Source organism: Psammomys obesus, unplaced genomic scaffold (assembly GCF_907164565.1).
Source record: "Psammomys obesus unplaced genomic scaffold, mPsaObe1.curated_primary_1811, whole genome shotgun sequence".
NCBI classification, from domain to species: Eukaryota; Metazoa; Chordata; class Mammalia; order Rodentia; family Muridae; genus Psammomys; species Psammomys obesus.
Window position 1 is genome coordinate 667,753 of NW_026592586.1, and position 14,600 is coordinate 682,352.

The following is a 14,600-nucleotide window of genomic DNA, read 5'->3' on the forward strand; positions in this document are numbered from 1 at the left end:
AACAAAAACGTGGGGAGATGGCTCACCCAGTAAGGTGAACCACACAACCATGAGGACCTGAATTCGAATCGTCAGTACCCTCGGAAAAGCCCGGGTACACCGGCGCCAAATGGCTACAATCCTAGCATCGAGGGAGTGGAGCTAGGACAACTGCTGGGGCTCAGTGGTGGTCAGCTAGTGGTGGTCAGCTAGTCTAGTTGAATCTGTAAGCTCTGAGCACAAGGAGAGACTGAAGAGAATGAGGTGGCCCACATACACGTGAGCACACAGGGGGATGTGCACACGCGTGTGAACACACACACACACACAGACACACACACACACACACACACACACACACACCCTGAAGTAAGCTATAGCCTACAAAGATTTTGTTTTTCATTCTGCAGGCTGTTGGTTCTGTGGACAGTTCCTTTCTGGTCATGCAGAAATGTCTCCTTTGTTGATTCTTGAGGTCATTTCCTGTCTCACTAGAGCCCTGTTCAGAAAAGGTTTTGTACACCCCTATAACTTGAAATGTATGAATTTTTTTCACATGTCTTGTATAGCCCAGCTGCTCTTGAGCTACAGTGATTCTTCTGCCCCGACCTCCTAAGTGCTGGGGTTAGAGGTATGTGGTACTGTGGCTGGCTCTTTGAATATTTCTTCTGTGTATAAAGTGTTCAGACTGATGGAGAGTCCCGAGATCTGGGAAGTTAGTTGGTCTACGCTCTCACACAGAGTCCAGACAGAGGCGTCCAACCCTGGATGGTGTTCCTCACAAGCCCACTCTATTGTGACTACCAGAAATCCAGCAGCACCTACTCTGCTTTCTACACTTTTAACTTCCAGCCTCCTCCACTGAGCGTTCAGCATGCTGAGTCTGCACACTTCCAAATCAAAGGGACTAAACCCCTTTCATCTCATTTAGTCAATGATTTCTGTTTTCTTATTTTTTTTTTTTAGTCAACACCAAGATGTACTCTGGTTTGGGCTGAGGGTTTCTCTTTGTTTTTGTTTGTTTGTTTGTTTTGATTTTTTGAGGTAGGGTCTCATGTAATCCAAACTGTCTCAAACTTGCTATGGAGCCAAAAATGACCTAATTTCTAATCCACCTACCTCAGCCTCTTAAGTGCTGAGATTATTCGTCCTGTTTCATATGGTATAGTGGGCCTTGAGCATTCTAACTGAACTATATCCCTAGCCCAATACAATGTCTCCTGAAGTGGTTACTCAAGTAACAAACGTTTACTCTTGTTACTTTGAACAATAAAAATAAACTAAAATGCTCAGTGTTAGAATAACCCAGTTGGGGCTGGAGAGATGGCTCAGGGGTTAAGAGCACTGGCTGCTCTTCCAAGGTTTTTGAGTTCAATTCCAAGCAACCACATGGTGGCTCACAACCATCTATAATGAGATCTGTTGACTTCTTCTGGCATGCAGGCAGAGCACTGTATACTAATAAATAAATAAATCTTAACAAAAAGAAGAATAGCCCAGTCAATAAGCTGAGGCAGGAGGACTGCTTGAGTGTAGGAGTTTGACAGCATTCCTGACATCATAATACCACCACTATCTTTTGAATAAGGTTTTGTTTTAACTTAAAAATAAACCATTTTCCTGGCACGAAGGTGCACAACTGCAACCCAACACTCACAAGGCAGAGACAAGAGAATCACAGTTTGGGGGCTGGCCCGTGATACACAGCAGGATGTTGTCTTAACAAAACATTGCGATACTAATCTCTTAAATATCAAAAAATTAAGATACTAATACGTGAGAGCAATGCTTTAAAGCCGAATATAAAGTTGGTAAGAGGGTTTGAATTCAGCACTGTGTCAAGGTCTTTACTGCCCTAGGTTCTAGGCAGCCTAGGGACATTGGTCCTACCATCTCTCCGAGCTGTGTGTCCTCATGGACATTTTTCCTGCTATTACTTTCAGGACAAACTGTCCTTCTATGCCCTTCCCCCTGCCTGCTACCTCTCCCTAAAACTGTAAAAATAGTGATTTTTAAACAGACGATGTAAAAGATATCAGGAAAATGTTAAAAAAGCAAAAATAATTGACAGGTTTGAAAGATTCCTTCTAGCATGCGCAAGAAGGGAAGAGCTCAAACACAGAACACCAACAAGTAGCTGTATGTGAAGAGGGAAACTCTTCCCCTAATAGAGAATACACAATGGCTCAGAAAGGTGACTCCCAGGAGAATGCCAAGTCCTGCTACTCTTTACACTCTATGCCTGCACACAGTGGGGACACATGGAAAGGCAGTGGAAATCTCTGCCATACTGCTTTGCTGGCATAGTCATTGGCTACCTTTCCTGAGAATAATTTAAACTCCCTCCCATCATATCTACTTTATGAATGGAAGTTTGAGACCTTTAACGCTCAAAAGGGCGGTAGAGAAACGGCCGAGTGGTGAAGGTTCTTAGGTGCAGAAAAGAATACCAGAGTTCACACTCCCAGCACCCACCTAAATACTGGGTGGAGATGGAGGCCTGCCTGTAATTTCAGCCTCTTGACTTGGAGACAGAATTCCCCCGAGAAAAGCTGGGTAGTAAGACCACCCTTACCGGTGAGCTCTGAGTTTGACTGAGAGACCCTGCCTCAAAGAACAAACTGAATGATGACTGAGGAAGATACCCAGATCAACTCTGGGTCTTTATATGCACATGGGTATGCGTGTTCACGTGTTCACATGTACACACACACACACGTGAAGAGAGGAAAAACAGTTCAAAGTAGCTAGGGCTGTGGCCACACTGTCAGAGTGCTTGCCTAGCATGCAGGAAGGTCTAGGCTTACCTTGCCTAGCATTACTTAAACTGGGAATCGTGGCTCATGCCTATAAAGCAGCAATGGGGAGGTGGGGGCAGATCAAAACTTCAAGGTCATCCTCAGCTACATGTCTGAGTTCAACACTAGCCTGGGCTACATGAGACTGTCTCGGAGTAGGAGCATGGGGAGCTGTTGCGACTCAATGATTCCTGCCTGGCTTCCTAGTTTATAGAAGTATATCCTGTACAGTCTCTGATTACTAATGGGTCAGCATCCAGCCACTGGAAAACAGTGCTTGGATATCCTCAGGGCATCAGAGCTGTCTTTAAAAATCTTCTGATACTGGGCCAGCCAGAGAAATGGCTCAGCAGGTAAAGGTGTTTGCCATGCATACATAACAACTTGAATCCAATTCCTGGAACCCATGTGAAGACGGAAGAAAAGATCCAACTTCACGAAATTATCCTCTGGATTCCATGTATATGCCCTAGCACATGCCCACTCCATATGTGGCATGTATGTATACACAAACACGAATAACAAATGAAAAAAATCTTATTTATTCATTTCTAAAGAGAAAGGATTGTAAATGTGGCTTGTGTAAGATTACTTATAAATCACACGCATGTGCTACAGTAATAAATTATTAACTTCAGAATAAATTACACACACACACACACATATATACAATGGATAAGAGAATTCCAATAACAAATTACACCATCAGGTCCATGTTCCCCAATATATCAGCATGTTGCAAAACCCACAGAGTTTGTCCTATTCTCACTTGAAATCACTATATTAAAAATTCAGAAAAATATAGAGATGGTAACAAAATCCAGACCCATCCCTCAGGCAAGACTTCCTGGTCCACAAGAGTAAAGGAATGAAGAAATAGACCTGGGGTAGAAAAGTCTGTCCCCTTGACCTCAGACGCACCTTGACACACACATATAAGCTGCTCTAGAACTCACTCCTGCTAGCTCCCTGCTCAAGAATGTCACCTTCAGGACCAAGAAATATGACAAGGCAAGAGCATGAATCAGCTGGAAGGGCTCTCACGGGCCAAGTTTGAACTCAATAGTGCGTGTCCAACCAGTCTTTAGAGGATTAATGAGATGAGCTCCTCTTAAAAGTCTTCTGGGAAGCAGAGAAATCAATGTGTCCAAAGCTATATATTCTCTTCTTCCTTGGCAGCAATGCCCCTGCCCTCATCACTCCCTGCCATGTCAAATTACAGTATAATTACCTTTTTAACACGTCGGCTCAAAGCCCTTCCAGACACCCCAGGAGAAATGTTTAAGGAGGTTTTTTTCAATCTATGCCTCTTTTTGGCACAGCATTAACAAAGCCAGAGCAAACTGCATGAGCACACTCAAGCAAACTAAACACACCACAATAAAATGTTAGAACCTAAAAATAATGACTAAGCAAGCATTTTCCCCAGCAAGTCCTAATGACCAATCCTCTCCTGGGAGTAACAGGAAGAGTCCAGCAGGACCGCTGTGGAACCCATACATGAATGCTTACTCAGCCACAGCAGAAAGCCAAGTACCAAATACAAGTGCCACAAAGGCAAAAAAAGGGAAAGGGGAGAGAGAAAGGGGACAAAGCAGGAGCGGGAGAGCCAGAGGGAGAAACGGAGACTATGAATGACTATGAACATGGTTGGGAGAGAATGAATTAAGCCACTTAACCAAGGCCCAGAAGGAGCTCAAAGATGAGAATTTGCAGGATGTTTCTATTGAGGACTACTTTCACATCTTTATGGAGACAAGAGATCCTTAAGTAAAATCATCCCAGTCAAGACCTTCTGTAATTGCAAAGGCAACTGTCTGGCTCTCAGAGTCTAAAGTAGTTATTACCCAGCATGGATAAGATAGTCGGTAATGAAAAGAGACCTTTTATTTTATCTTTGACACAGTGCTTCACCATGTAGCTCTGGCTGGCCTGGAATGCTCTATGTAGAACTAGGCTGGCCTTGAACTCATAGCGATCTGCCTCTGCCTTCCAAACCCTGATATGAAAAGTGTGTGCCACAACACCTGGCCAAAAAGAGTCCTTTTAATTATCCAACTGAGCAGAAAAAGAATAGGGATCTTCATCTACCCCATTAATTCGGTGTTTGCAAATAAACTGAAAGCTCAGCATCCCTGAAGTGGGTAAACAAATCTACTTGCAGGGAGAGTCTGGTGGCCCTGAAGACAGATCTTGGTACCAGCTACTTTGCATCTGCATCACAGGGCTCCCTTAGTTTCCTTCTGAGGACGAGTGAGCAATCGACTCAATGGATGAGCAGCAATTCGTAGGGCCAAACTGTATGACGTACTAACAGGCCCTGATCATTAAGGATGCAACGCAGAAATGAAGTGCAGAAACGCCTCCAGTGTCATGCACTAAGGTGTCCTACGCTATCTCCACTTCTGCAGGTCCATGTGCCCCCCGCTAAGTACAGTCCACTCACTCCTGGGGTCCCGGAGACTCACTTGGCCTATTCACATGTTCAAAACCATTTCGTGACCCTAAAGTGAAAACGTCTCCTTTTTGCTGTGTTGCCACTTGCCAGTGCAAGAGCTGACAAGGCAAGGCAGCAGCAGCCTGCCCATCTCTGCCCTCTCACCCCGACTGTCACACTCACTGTTTGGTCTTACCTATCAGTCTTGTTTTCGAATGTTCTTGATGAAGATAAGTAAATTGCTCATCCTAGGGTATCTAGGCACCCACATGGAGAATCCCTTTCAATATTCTGTGTTACAAATAGCAAAGTATAAACACAGCACTTCTCCAGTCTCCCAAAGAGATAATTCTCGTAGCACAAAGTATGAGTGAATGGAGGTTGTCGGCAAAAATAGTTCCCTTTCCTTGCATGTCACACACACACACACACACACACACACACACACACACACACACACACACACACAAAGACATTCCATTGTTACTCAGATTAAGACTGAGGAGGAGCTGACAATTACTCTAAAGTTAACAGGTGAAAGTAACTTTACAGCAATCACTGGGCATATAGAGGTCCCAGAACAACCTCTGCCGTTGGCCCTTGACTAGTACCTTCTTTTATCGAAGGTGTGGTGGCTTCTTTTAATTGTCAACTTGACACAATCTACAAAGACAGCCTCTCTGACAACCACCCAGGTCAGGCTGGCCTGCAGGTGTGCCTGTGAGGGATTTTCTTAATTTGGTTAATGAGCTGTGAGGAGCCACCGACTATGGGTGGCACCGACTCACATTTGTGTAATGCAGAGAATGCTTGCTAAGCATTAAGCGCGGATGTACTCATCTCATTCTGTGATTCAACTAGCTGTTTTAAGTTCCTGCTGAAGACTGGCAGTAACCTGGAACTGTGAACGAAAATAATTTTTTTCTCCCCTAAACTACTTTTTTTTGGGGGGGGGGGGGAGTCTGGATATTTTCTCACAGCAACAAAAATCAAATAAGGACACAGAGTCTCTTACTGTTTGCCACTGAGTGCCCCAGGCTAGCTGGCCCCAAAAACCTCCAAGGACTCTCCTGTCTTCTGCTTCTCTCCCATCTCACGTTAGGTTCCCTGCAGCATCTGGCTTTTTCATGTGGGTTCTGAACGCAGGTTTTTGTGTTTGCATCGTAAGCACTCTATCCACTCCGCTAGCTCCCAGAATGCTATTCCACTCCCTCAATTCAAGTCAGGGGTGAGAAACTATGAAAAAAAAAAGTCTTTCAAAATGACTTATACCATGCTCTGATTATCAACATCACCAGGCAGATACTGACAAACTAATTTTCAACAGTATGTGCATATATAAAGAAGAAATTCCCCAGGCCTAATGAAGTTGTAACAAAAAATCATTGGTTAGAAACTAAACATAAACTTTCACCAGAAAAATGCTATCATAAAGTACTAACTTGGTACAATAGAAGTGTATTTTGTAGAGAGCCGATCAAATGGACTTTTAAGATGTATTTTTAATTTATATGTATGTGTGTATACATGTATGTGCAGGTTCCCTCGGATGCCCCACTCAAGCTGGAGTTACAGACAGCTAGGAGCTGCCCAACATGGCTGGTGGGAACAGAATCTGGGTCCTTTCCAGGAGTAACATGTACTCTAACTGATGAGCCATCTTTCCAGTCCCTCAAATGAGCTTTCATAAGCTATATCCACTGCAAACATGGACTTCAGTCCTGGGTACACAAAGGCACCTCCACAGGTCATCTGTGGCGATGAGAAAGCATCTCTGCATGCTCCCTTTATAGAAGGATTCTTTGAAGGCTGCCTTTGTCCCTAGGGGACAACAGAGAGTGCCAGCCCTGAGAACAGGAAAGGGACAAAGGAAAGGAGGAGAGATGGGGCTTACCTGTGCTCAAGATGACTGAAGTCCTGTAAATTTAATTCCCTGGTGTCTTGTGTCAGATAAATTGTATCCACATCCTGTTTAAAACAAAACTCAGTTAGAAAATTAATCCGTGCACACAGAGAAGCCAGACAACCGCAGAGAACTGGATAAGGACACAGGCAGATTTTTGAGTAATCTGAACAACAACAACCAAATAACCTCAATGAACAAAATAAACAAATGAGCGGTGGGACGGAGGGAGGGCCGAGGGGGAAAGGGATGCTAACTTACTATATGTTGAGCACATGAGCAGGCTCACTTACCCACTGCACTTCTTCCCTGTATGAAAATCCCAGCCAGTCGCACACACAGGCATACATCTGGGAAAACCCACCTGAAGCATGAAGCAGAAGTGTTGATGTTGACAGGTTTGCAGCAAAACAATGTTACATCACAATTTTACAGCTTCGGTCTGGCAGCTGCTGGCAATAGGACTCTCTTTCCCATCCAGAGAAGCAGCAAGGATTCTCCCCAGCTCCGTGGTGCATACATAGCAGGCTGCAGCCGGCCTTAAATATAGGACTTCTGTCCACCAATCTAAAGTCTGTGCATGCTAATTACACCTCGAACTAATTGCACCTCTACAGTAGCATCCCAGGAATAGACTTGGCTTCCTGGCAGGGGGACGGGCATCCAACCCCTTACATTTTAGTTTAAAATGCATGCTCACCACAGGGGCCTGGCTCAGCCAAGGTCTGGCTGTCCCACAGGGCCTGGAGACTGGCCAGGCGCTCAGATGGCTCCATGGAGACTTTCTTCATGATCCTCCTGAAAGATTAACACCAACAACACATTTCAAAGCTCATGTTTTTGGAACAATACATAGACTTTTATTTAGTGGTGTGCCCTTTTTGTTTGTTTAAAACAAAGATGGGTGTTACTTCAATTCTGGTCAAAATAATTCAATTGCTTGGGAAATGTCAATCTATACGAACGTACTGATATTTTGACTCACTTTTTCTTGCATATACAGGCACTGAAAATTATTTTCATGTTGTTCTCTGATGCAAAATTTTTGTTGCAATACCTAGAAAATATCGCTCTTGGGGTGATGGGTGTGGCTCAGTTGGTAAAGAGGTTGCCTAGCATGCAAAATGCTGGGTTCCATCCCCTGTGCCACATAAGCCTGAAGTAGTTGTACATATCTGTAATACCAAAAAAAGTAGTTGTACATATCTGTAATACCTTGAAAAGTGCAATAAGGAGGATCTCAAAGTCATCTGTGGTTACACAGTGAACTTGAGCACAGCATGGAATACATGAAACACTGTTTCAAAAAAGAAAAAGTACTGTATTTAATAATTACAGTATTGTATTTTATGAGTTATTATACTGTACGTCTACCAAATACGTGTGACCAGCTTAGATGAATTAAAGCACAAATCTCCTCTAAGTCCATGCTCTGTGCCCTGTGCAAGTGTTCATCAAAAGACGGATCATCTCTTGTTGAGTAGCAGATTTTTGGCTCTGTGCTGCTGGATGAAGCCTGGATCCCACTCCTCCCACCTCTTCCTCCTCAAAACATAATAAAACTCCTGTCTATTCACACAGTGGATAAAAACGTAGCTCTGTGCTGCTGAGAGGGCTCGGCTGCTAAGAGTTCATAATTGCTCTCGCAGAGGGCTGGTGTTCAAATCCCAGGACCCACGTCGGGCATCTCACGATATCTGCCGCCCCAGCGCCAGCAGATTCACCACTTGTGGTCTCTGTGGGCACTGCGCACACGTGCACTGACACACACAGGCATATAATTGACAAAAACAAAAGATGTAGCCTGCCTCCCCAAACCGCCATTATTCATTACGTGGAAGTGATAAAATAAGGAGATTCATATCTCACAGGGATGCTGTGAGAACAGAAATGAACACACACATTACTTCCGAAAACAACAGGCACATGGGAGAACCTCAAAAATGTTAGCAGGTATTGTTAACGTGATCCCATCCACTTCTGAATTCATCCAAAGATTGGCTAAAGGTCTATATTGTGCTAGGGTCTACTTTCAAGTCAGGCTGTGAACAAAATCCACTATATATATAAGTTTGTTTGCTGTTGTGAGGTTAATTTATTTTGAGCCAGAGTTTCACTATGTGACCCTGGCTGTCCTAGAACTTAGGACATTGTCCAGACTAGCCTCAGATGTACCTATCTCGACCTCCTGTTTTACTTAGGGTTTCTATTGTGATGAAACACCATGAGCAAAGCAACTTGGAGAGGAAAGGGTTTATTTGGCTTACGCTTCCAAAACACTGCAAAGGAAGTCAGGACAGACACTCAAACAGGGCAGAAACCTGGAGGAGCTGATACAGAAGCCACGGGGTGGGGGCTGGGGGTGGGGCAGTTGCTGCTTACTGGCTGGCTTGCTCCTCGTGGCTTGCTCAGCCTGCTTTCCTATAGAACTCAGAACCACCAGCCCATGGATGCACTGCCACAATGGGCTGGGCCCGTCAATCACTACTTAATAAAATTCCCTACAAGTTTTCCTACAGCCCAGTCTTAGGGAGGCTTTTTATTAATCTGGGTTCCCTCCTCTTTGACTAGTTGTGTCAAGTAGACATAAAACTAACCAGCACACTTTCTGAGTACAGGAATTAAAGGAATGTGCACTAATGCCCAGTTGTGATTTGTTTGTTTGTTTGTTGTTTGTTGATATGGGGTTTCTCTGTGTAGCCTTGGCTGTCCTGGACTCGATTTGTAGACTAAGCTGGCCTTGAACTCGCAGAGATCTACCTGCCTCTGTCTCCCCGAGTGCTCAGATTACAGTTACGGGTCCGCTGTGATTTAAATGAGAAATGTACCCCAGAAGGTAATATATGTAAACACTCAATTTCCAGCTAGTAGCACTGTGTGGGGAGGGGCAGTCCAGGGGTGGGCTTTGAGAGTTTAAAACCTTGCTCCCTGTTTTCTGTGTGTGGTTGGGGATTTGGTTTCTCAGCTTCCTGCTCCTGCTACTTGTTGCCAAGCCTCCCTGCCATTAGGAACTCTCCCTTTGGAACCATAAGGGAGAATAAACTCTTCCTCCTATAAACTGCTTTGGGTATTTTATCACAGCAACTAATACATCCTCCAAGCTAGAACCCAGACTGGCCATGATAGTGTACACCTGTATGCAGCACATGGGAGAGTGGAGACTGAGGCAGGAGGATTGATGAAATTGGAAGTAGAGTTGACACAGACAGCAAGTACCAGGCCAGGCAGTACAACATAGTAACATAGTAAAACACTGTCTCAAAGAGAGTATGAGAGCAGGCAATGGAGGAAGACGCTAATATTGCAGGAAAATGTTAATGTGAGCTGCTGGGTAAACAGAGAAACGGTGCTGCATCTCCTCTCCAATGCACACCATCTCCAGCGCACACCACAGCTGAGAAACATCTGGAATGCTTTGGGCAGAGAGCTAGCAGTACTGAAAAATATTCAGATTTTAGAGCATGTTAGATGTTGATTTCCAGTTAGGAAGGCTCAACTTGGACACGTTTGCAAAGACTTAAAGGAAGATACAAAGAGATCATCAGGTGAGGACAGGGGTAGCAGTGAGAACTGCAGCTAGAAAAAAATAAAAAGTGTTTCAGATAAAGGGAAGCATGTCTGCTACATAAGAAAGACCAGGCCCACCAGAGTCTCCATAGTTCAAACTAGGCAGCAGAGAGGGAGAGGATGTCCAGGTAGCTCAGCACTAACCAGGGCCGGGGCCATGGAGAGTCCTGCCAGTCAAACTAAAGAAGTTAAGAACTCTGGATTACATTGTCAGGGCAGTGACAGGAGAGCATGGGAAAAAGGAAGAGTCAGGCAGCCAAGCTCTGGACACACCTCCATAGGGGAGAAGAAGGACAGCAAAAGAACACTGAGAGGCCAGATAAAACTCTTGCCAAGTATGAAAGCCATAGTTTGTTTGTTTGTTTTTTAAGACAGCAAGTGAAACAGCTGCGGCTTTTCTCCTGGAGCCTTCTGGGGCCTAAATGTGTATGGAAAAAGGACCAGCCTTCCAGGGGCCATGTCAGAGAAATGGTGGGGACAGGAGTAAAGGACACAAACAAGGACATCCTGAAGCGATGGGCACTGTGGACCTGCTGGTTAAAGTGCAGAGAGAACGAAGGGGAAACAAAATCAAGACCTATACAAACATGAGACCATTAAAAAGGGCAAATTCCAAGGCCATGAGAAGTAGCTTACACCTGTAATCCCAGCACTAAGGAGATAAAGGCGGGAAGAGTTCAAAATTAATCTCTGCTATAAAGTGAATTCAAGGCCACCTTTAGTTACATGAAGTTTTTGTTGTTGTTGTTGTTGTTGTTTTCCTCTCCCAAAGACAGAGAGAGGTAGAAGAAGGGAAAAAGAAAAGCCCAAACCCAGGTAGTTCCAAGGACAAGAAAGTAAAACAAGGACCAAAGGTTATGTCATCGGAGGAGAATGACTAAATGACTAGTGCACCATGGGAAAAGATGCCCCAGAGGTAGGGCAGTGCCACAAGCTGGGAAAGATCAGCTGTAAAGGACGGGGCTGTTGGTGACTCAGATTTATGGCACAGTTGAGTGTGTCCTGGGGAAACGTGGAAGGGCCTCAGGCTGGGGGTACTTTGGTGCCGTAGGTGTTTCTGAGGATCTACAGTTGGGGATTTCACATATGTCACTCCCACAGCAAAAAGCTTCATTTATTTACTTATTTGGGGGAGTTCTGAAGCAGTGTCTTAACGTGTAGCCCAGCCTGGCCTAGACTTCACTACATAACTCAGGCTGCCCTTGAATTCCTAGCAATATTCCTTCCCGCCTCATTGTTCCCAGGTATTTGGGACAAAATGAGCCATCAGGGCCAACGATGAAGATAAACTTTTGCAGTATTTTTAATACTTTTGTGGACAGAAGGTTGATGGTTGGATGGGTCTGGAGAGATGGTTCACTAGATAAGAGCACTTGCTGCACAAACTGCAATGTGACCTTGGTTCAAATCCCTAGCACGTTTCCACACCCTCAAAATCATTCTAGTTAGGTTGATTTTCTGATGGATGGATTCCAGATAAAATCTTTGGGAATCTGCCACGCTGCCTGGGCAATCTCTCTATTCCCACAGATGACTCCCATACACACCAATATTAAACACAAGCAGACGGCTGCCACTTCATAGTGTTTATGACTAGGGTGAAATCAGGTAGACTCGGCTGCCATCAGAGGCTTTCTAGTTCTTTAAGGCCCACATAAACATAAACACCCCAGATCTGCAGGTATAGCATGGCTTCTCCTCACTTACTTAGACATGTTTATACTGAGTCCTATTATTCCAAGGCCCTTTAAATTTGGGGGTGGCGCGGTTTTTAAAAAGGTGTTCACAAGTAAATGGTGTAACAGAATCCAGCGATTTGGGAAAATTCATTTTGTTCCAATACCATCATTCTAGCACATCATTATTTCCTGGCTATGTTAAAACTGGGAAGCCAGATGTCCTACAAAGAAATAGTGAGGCCTCTGGAAGCAGCCCAGAGCACTCGGGCAGCAAAACTGAGTTAACTTCAACCTAGTGAGCAGGACGTTTGTCTGACTTTATTATTCGGCATCACATTCGCCTTTACAAATTCTTGCTTTGCCTGTGTAGAACTGCAGGCCATGGTCTTCCAATGACACATGAGACAGGGAAGCAAAGGTTGGTAGAGAGAAAAGCAGAAATCACTGGCCAGGTGCCGGTGAAATGAATTTAAACATGGTTACCATGGATTGCATTACTATGCATCCCAAGCTTATGTCTTTAGTGTGGCATGACGGGATGGTAAGACCGCTAAAGGGTGGAGCCTGGCGGAAGGGAATTAAGCACGGTGGGAAAGTACACTCTTGGACAAGACATGCTGGATTCAGGGACTTGGTTCTCTTCATGCAGGGTGGACAAAAAAAAAAAAAAAACAAAGCCACCCCATCTGCTGGACCCTTTCCGCACGAGGATGCCTCTGCTTCCGGTATTGTTTGCTTTTGTTTGTTTTTGTTTTTCCTTGTGTAACATAGTCCACAAGGACCTACGTCCTCACTGGAGGTCAGAGAGACAGGAACACTCAATCTTGAGATTTAGCCTTTAAAATGTGAGCTCAGCAACCACTTCTCGTTGTAAAGTGTGCGCGGTCTAAGGCGCTTTACTGCAAGAACAGAAAGCTGATCGTGGCAATAGCATTCTAAGAATACAGAGAAAAATAAAATTAGAATAAGCAGACTTGGAAAGCAGAGGCTGCGGCTTCAGAAGCGGCACAGGACGCTCACCGCCAGGGGAAAGGGGAACCAAGTGGGAGAAGAGGCACTCAGCAGAAACATCCATCTGGGCTCTTTCAAGAAGCTCCACTTTTCCACGGTTCTCACCTCCCCCCCGCCCAAGATGTCAGGAGCCAAAGGAGTCTCGCAAAACACGAGCATGTATTTCCATAAGAGATAAATAAAGAGCTAAACTCTCAGAATGCAGAAACCGTTCTGCTTTATCCCTGCACACATATATTCGAGAGGAAAAATCCATTGATATGTATTCTGCCTTCAGCTAAACGACAGCACGGAGCAGCCGTGCGCATCACACACGTGCAAACAGAATCGTGTGCCAGACACGGCATTTGCTAGGAGAGCTGGTGCCCTGAGCAACACGCTTGGGTCCAAGACTCTCTTCACTTGCTCTAATAATGAACCAGTGGTGGGTTGGACACATTTAAGTTACAGGAGACTCACAAAACAAACAAACAAACAAAAAAACGGTGTGTGGCAGAAAAACCAAAACCAAAACACTTCCTGTGAGCCTACCAGCTCTTCACACATGTATGTAGGTACCACATGAGCACATGAAGGTTAGGGAACAATTTGTGGAGGCCAAGTTCTCTCACCGTGTGGGGGAAAGACTGAGCTCACATCAGCAGGCTTGGCAGCCAGTGTTTGTACCTGTTGGGCTGTCTCAGGCTTTAATGACATCATCCCAAGAGCACCTGCTGCCTACCGCTTTGGAAAGTGAGGGGAATCTCAGAGTCGTGAGGTACTTTGTTTTCCATACATACTCCTCTTGGACCATTTTTCTTCATAGTAATCACATTTTTTCCATGTTCCCATCAGTGTTTGTCTTCATAGGGGAATTCACAGTATCGTTTTGTTTAGCCGTAAAGAACACTGTTGTAATACAGCCAACTCTCAAACGCATTGCACTCAAGAAGGCATCATGAGGCATGCCAAAACCACCTCACACAGGCACTATCACTTTGTACGCTGATACAGGAAAGGTTAATTATTTTTAGGTAAAGCTGGAAATTCAGATTTGGGAACTATAGTTTCATTTGTTTACAGTCAAACATATATTGGTGAGCTTTTTTTTTTTTTTTGTTAGTTTGGTTTCCTTCCTTCCTTCCTTCCTTCCTTCCTTCCTTCCTTCCTTCCTTCCTTCCTTCCTTTGCAGAGACAGGTCTTGCTGCTGTGTCAGGCTGGCCTTGAACTTTGAACCCCTACCTCCA

At 44.6% G+C, this 14,600-nt stretch overlaps 1 protein-coding gene across 3 annotated transcripts in view; it reads right to left on the reverse strand.

The window, feature by feature from the left end:
* Carmil1 (capping protein regulator and myosin 1 linker 1) overlaps positions 1-14,600 on the reverse strand; it is a 269,047-nt gene that overhangs the window by 125,777 nt on the left and 128,670 nt on the right. For all 3 annotated transcript variants that reach the window (XR_008720958.1, XM_055614493.1, XM_055614492.1), the window contains exons 6-8: positions 7,818-7,915; positions 7,411-7,481; positions 7,109-7,182 (exon numbers count right to left, since the gene is read on the reverse strand). Coding sequence is in view for 2 of the 3 variants with exons in the window: in XM_055614493.1 (XP_055470468.1) it covers positions 7,109-7,182; positions 7,411-7,481; positions 7,818-7,915 (243 nt within the window). In the remaining variant the exon portion in view is untranslated. The remainder of the gene's footprint in view (positions 1-7,108; positions 7,183-7,410; positions 7,482-7,817; positions 7,916-14,600) is intronic.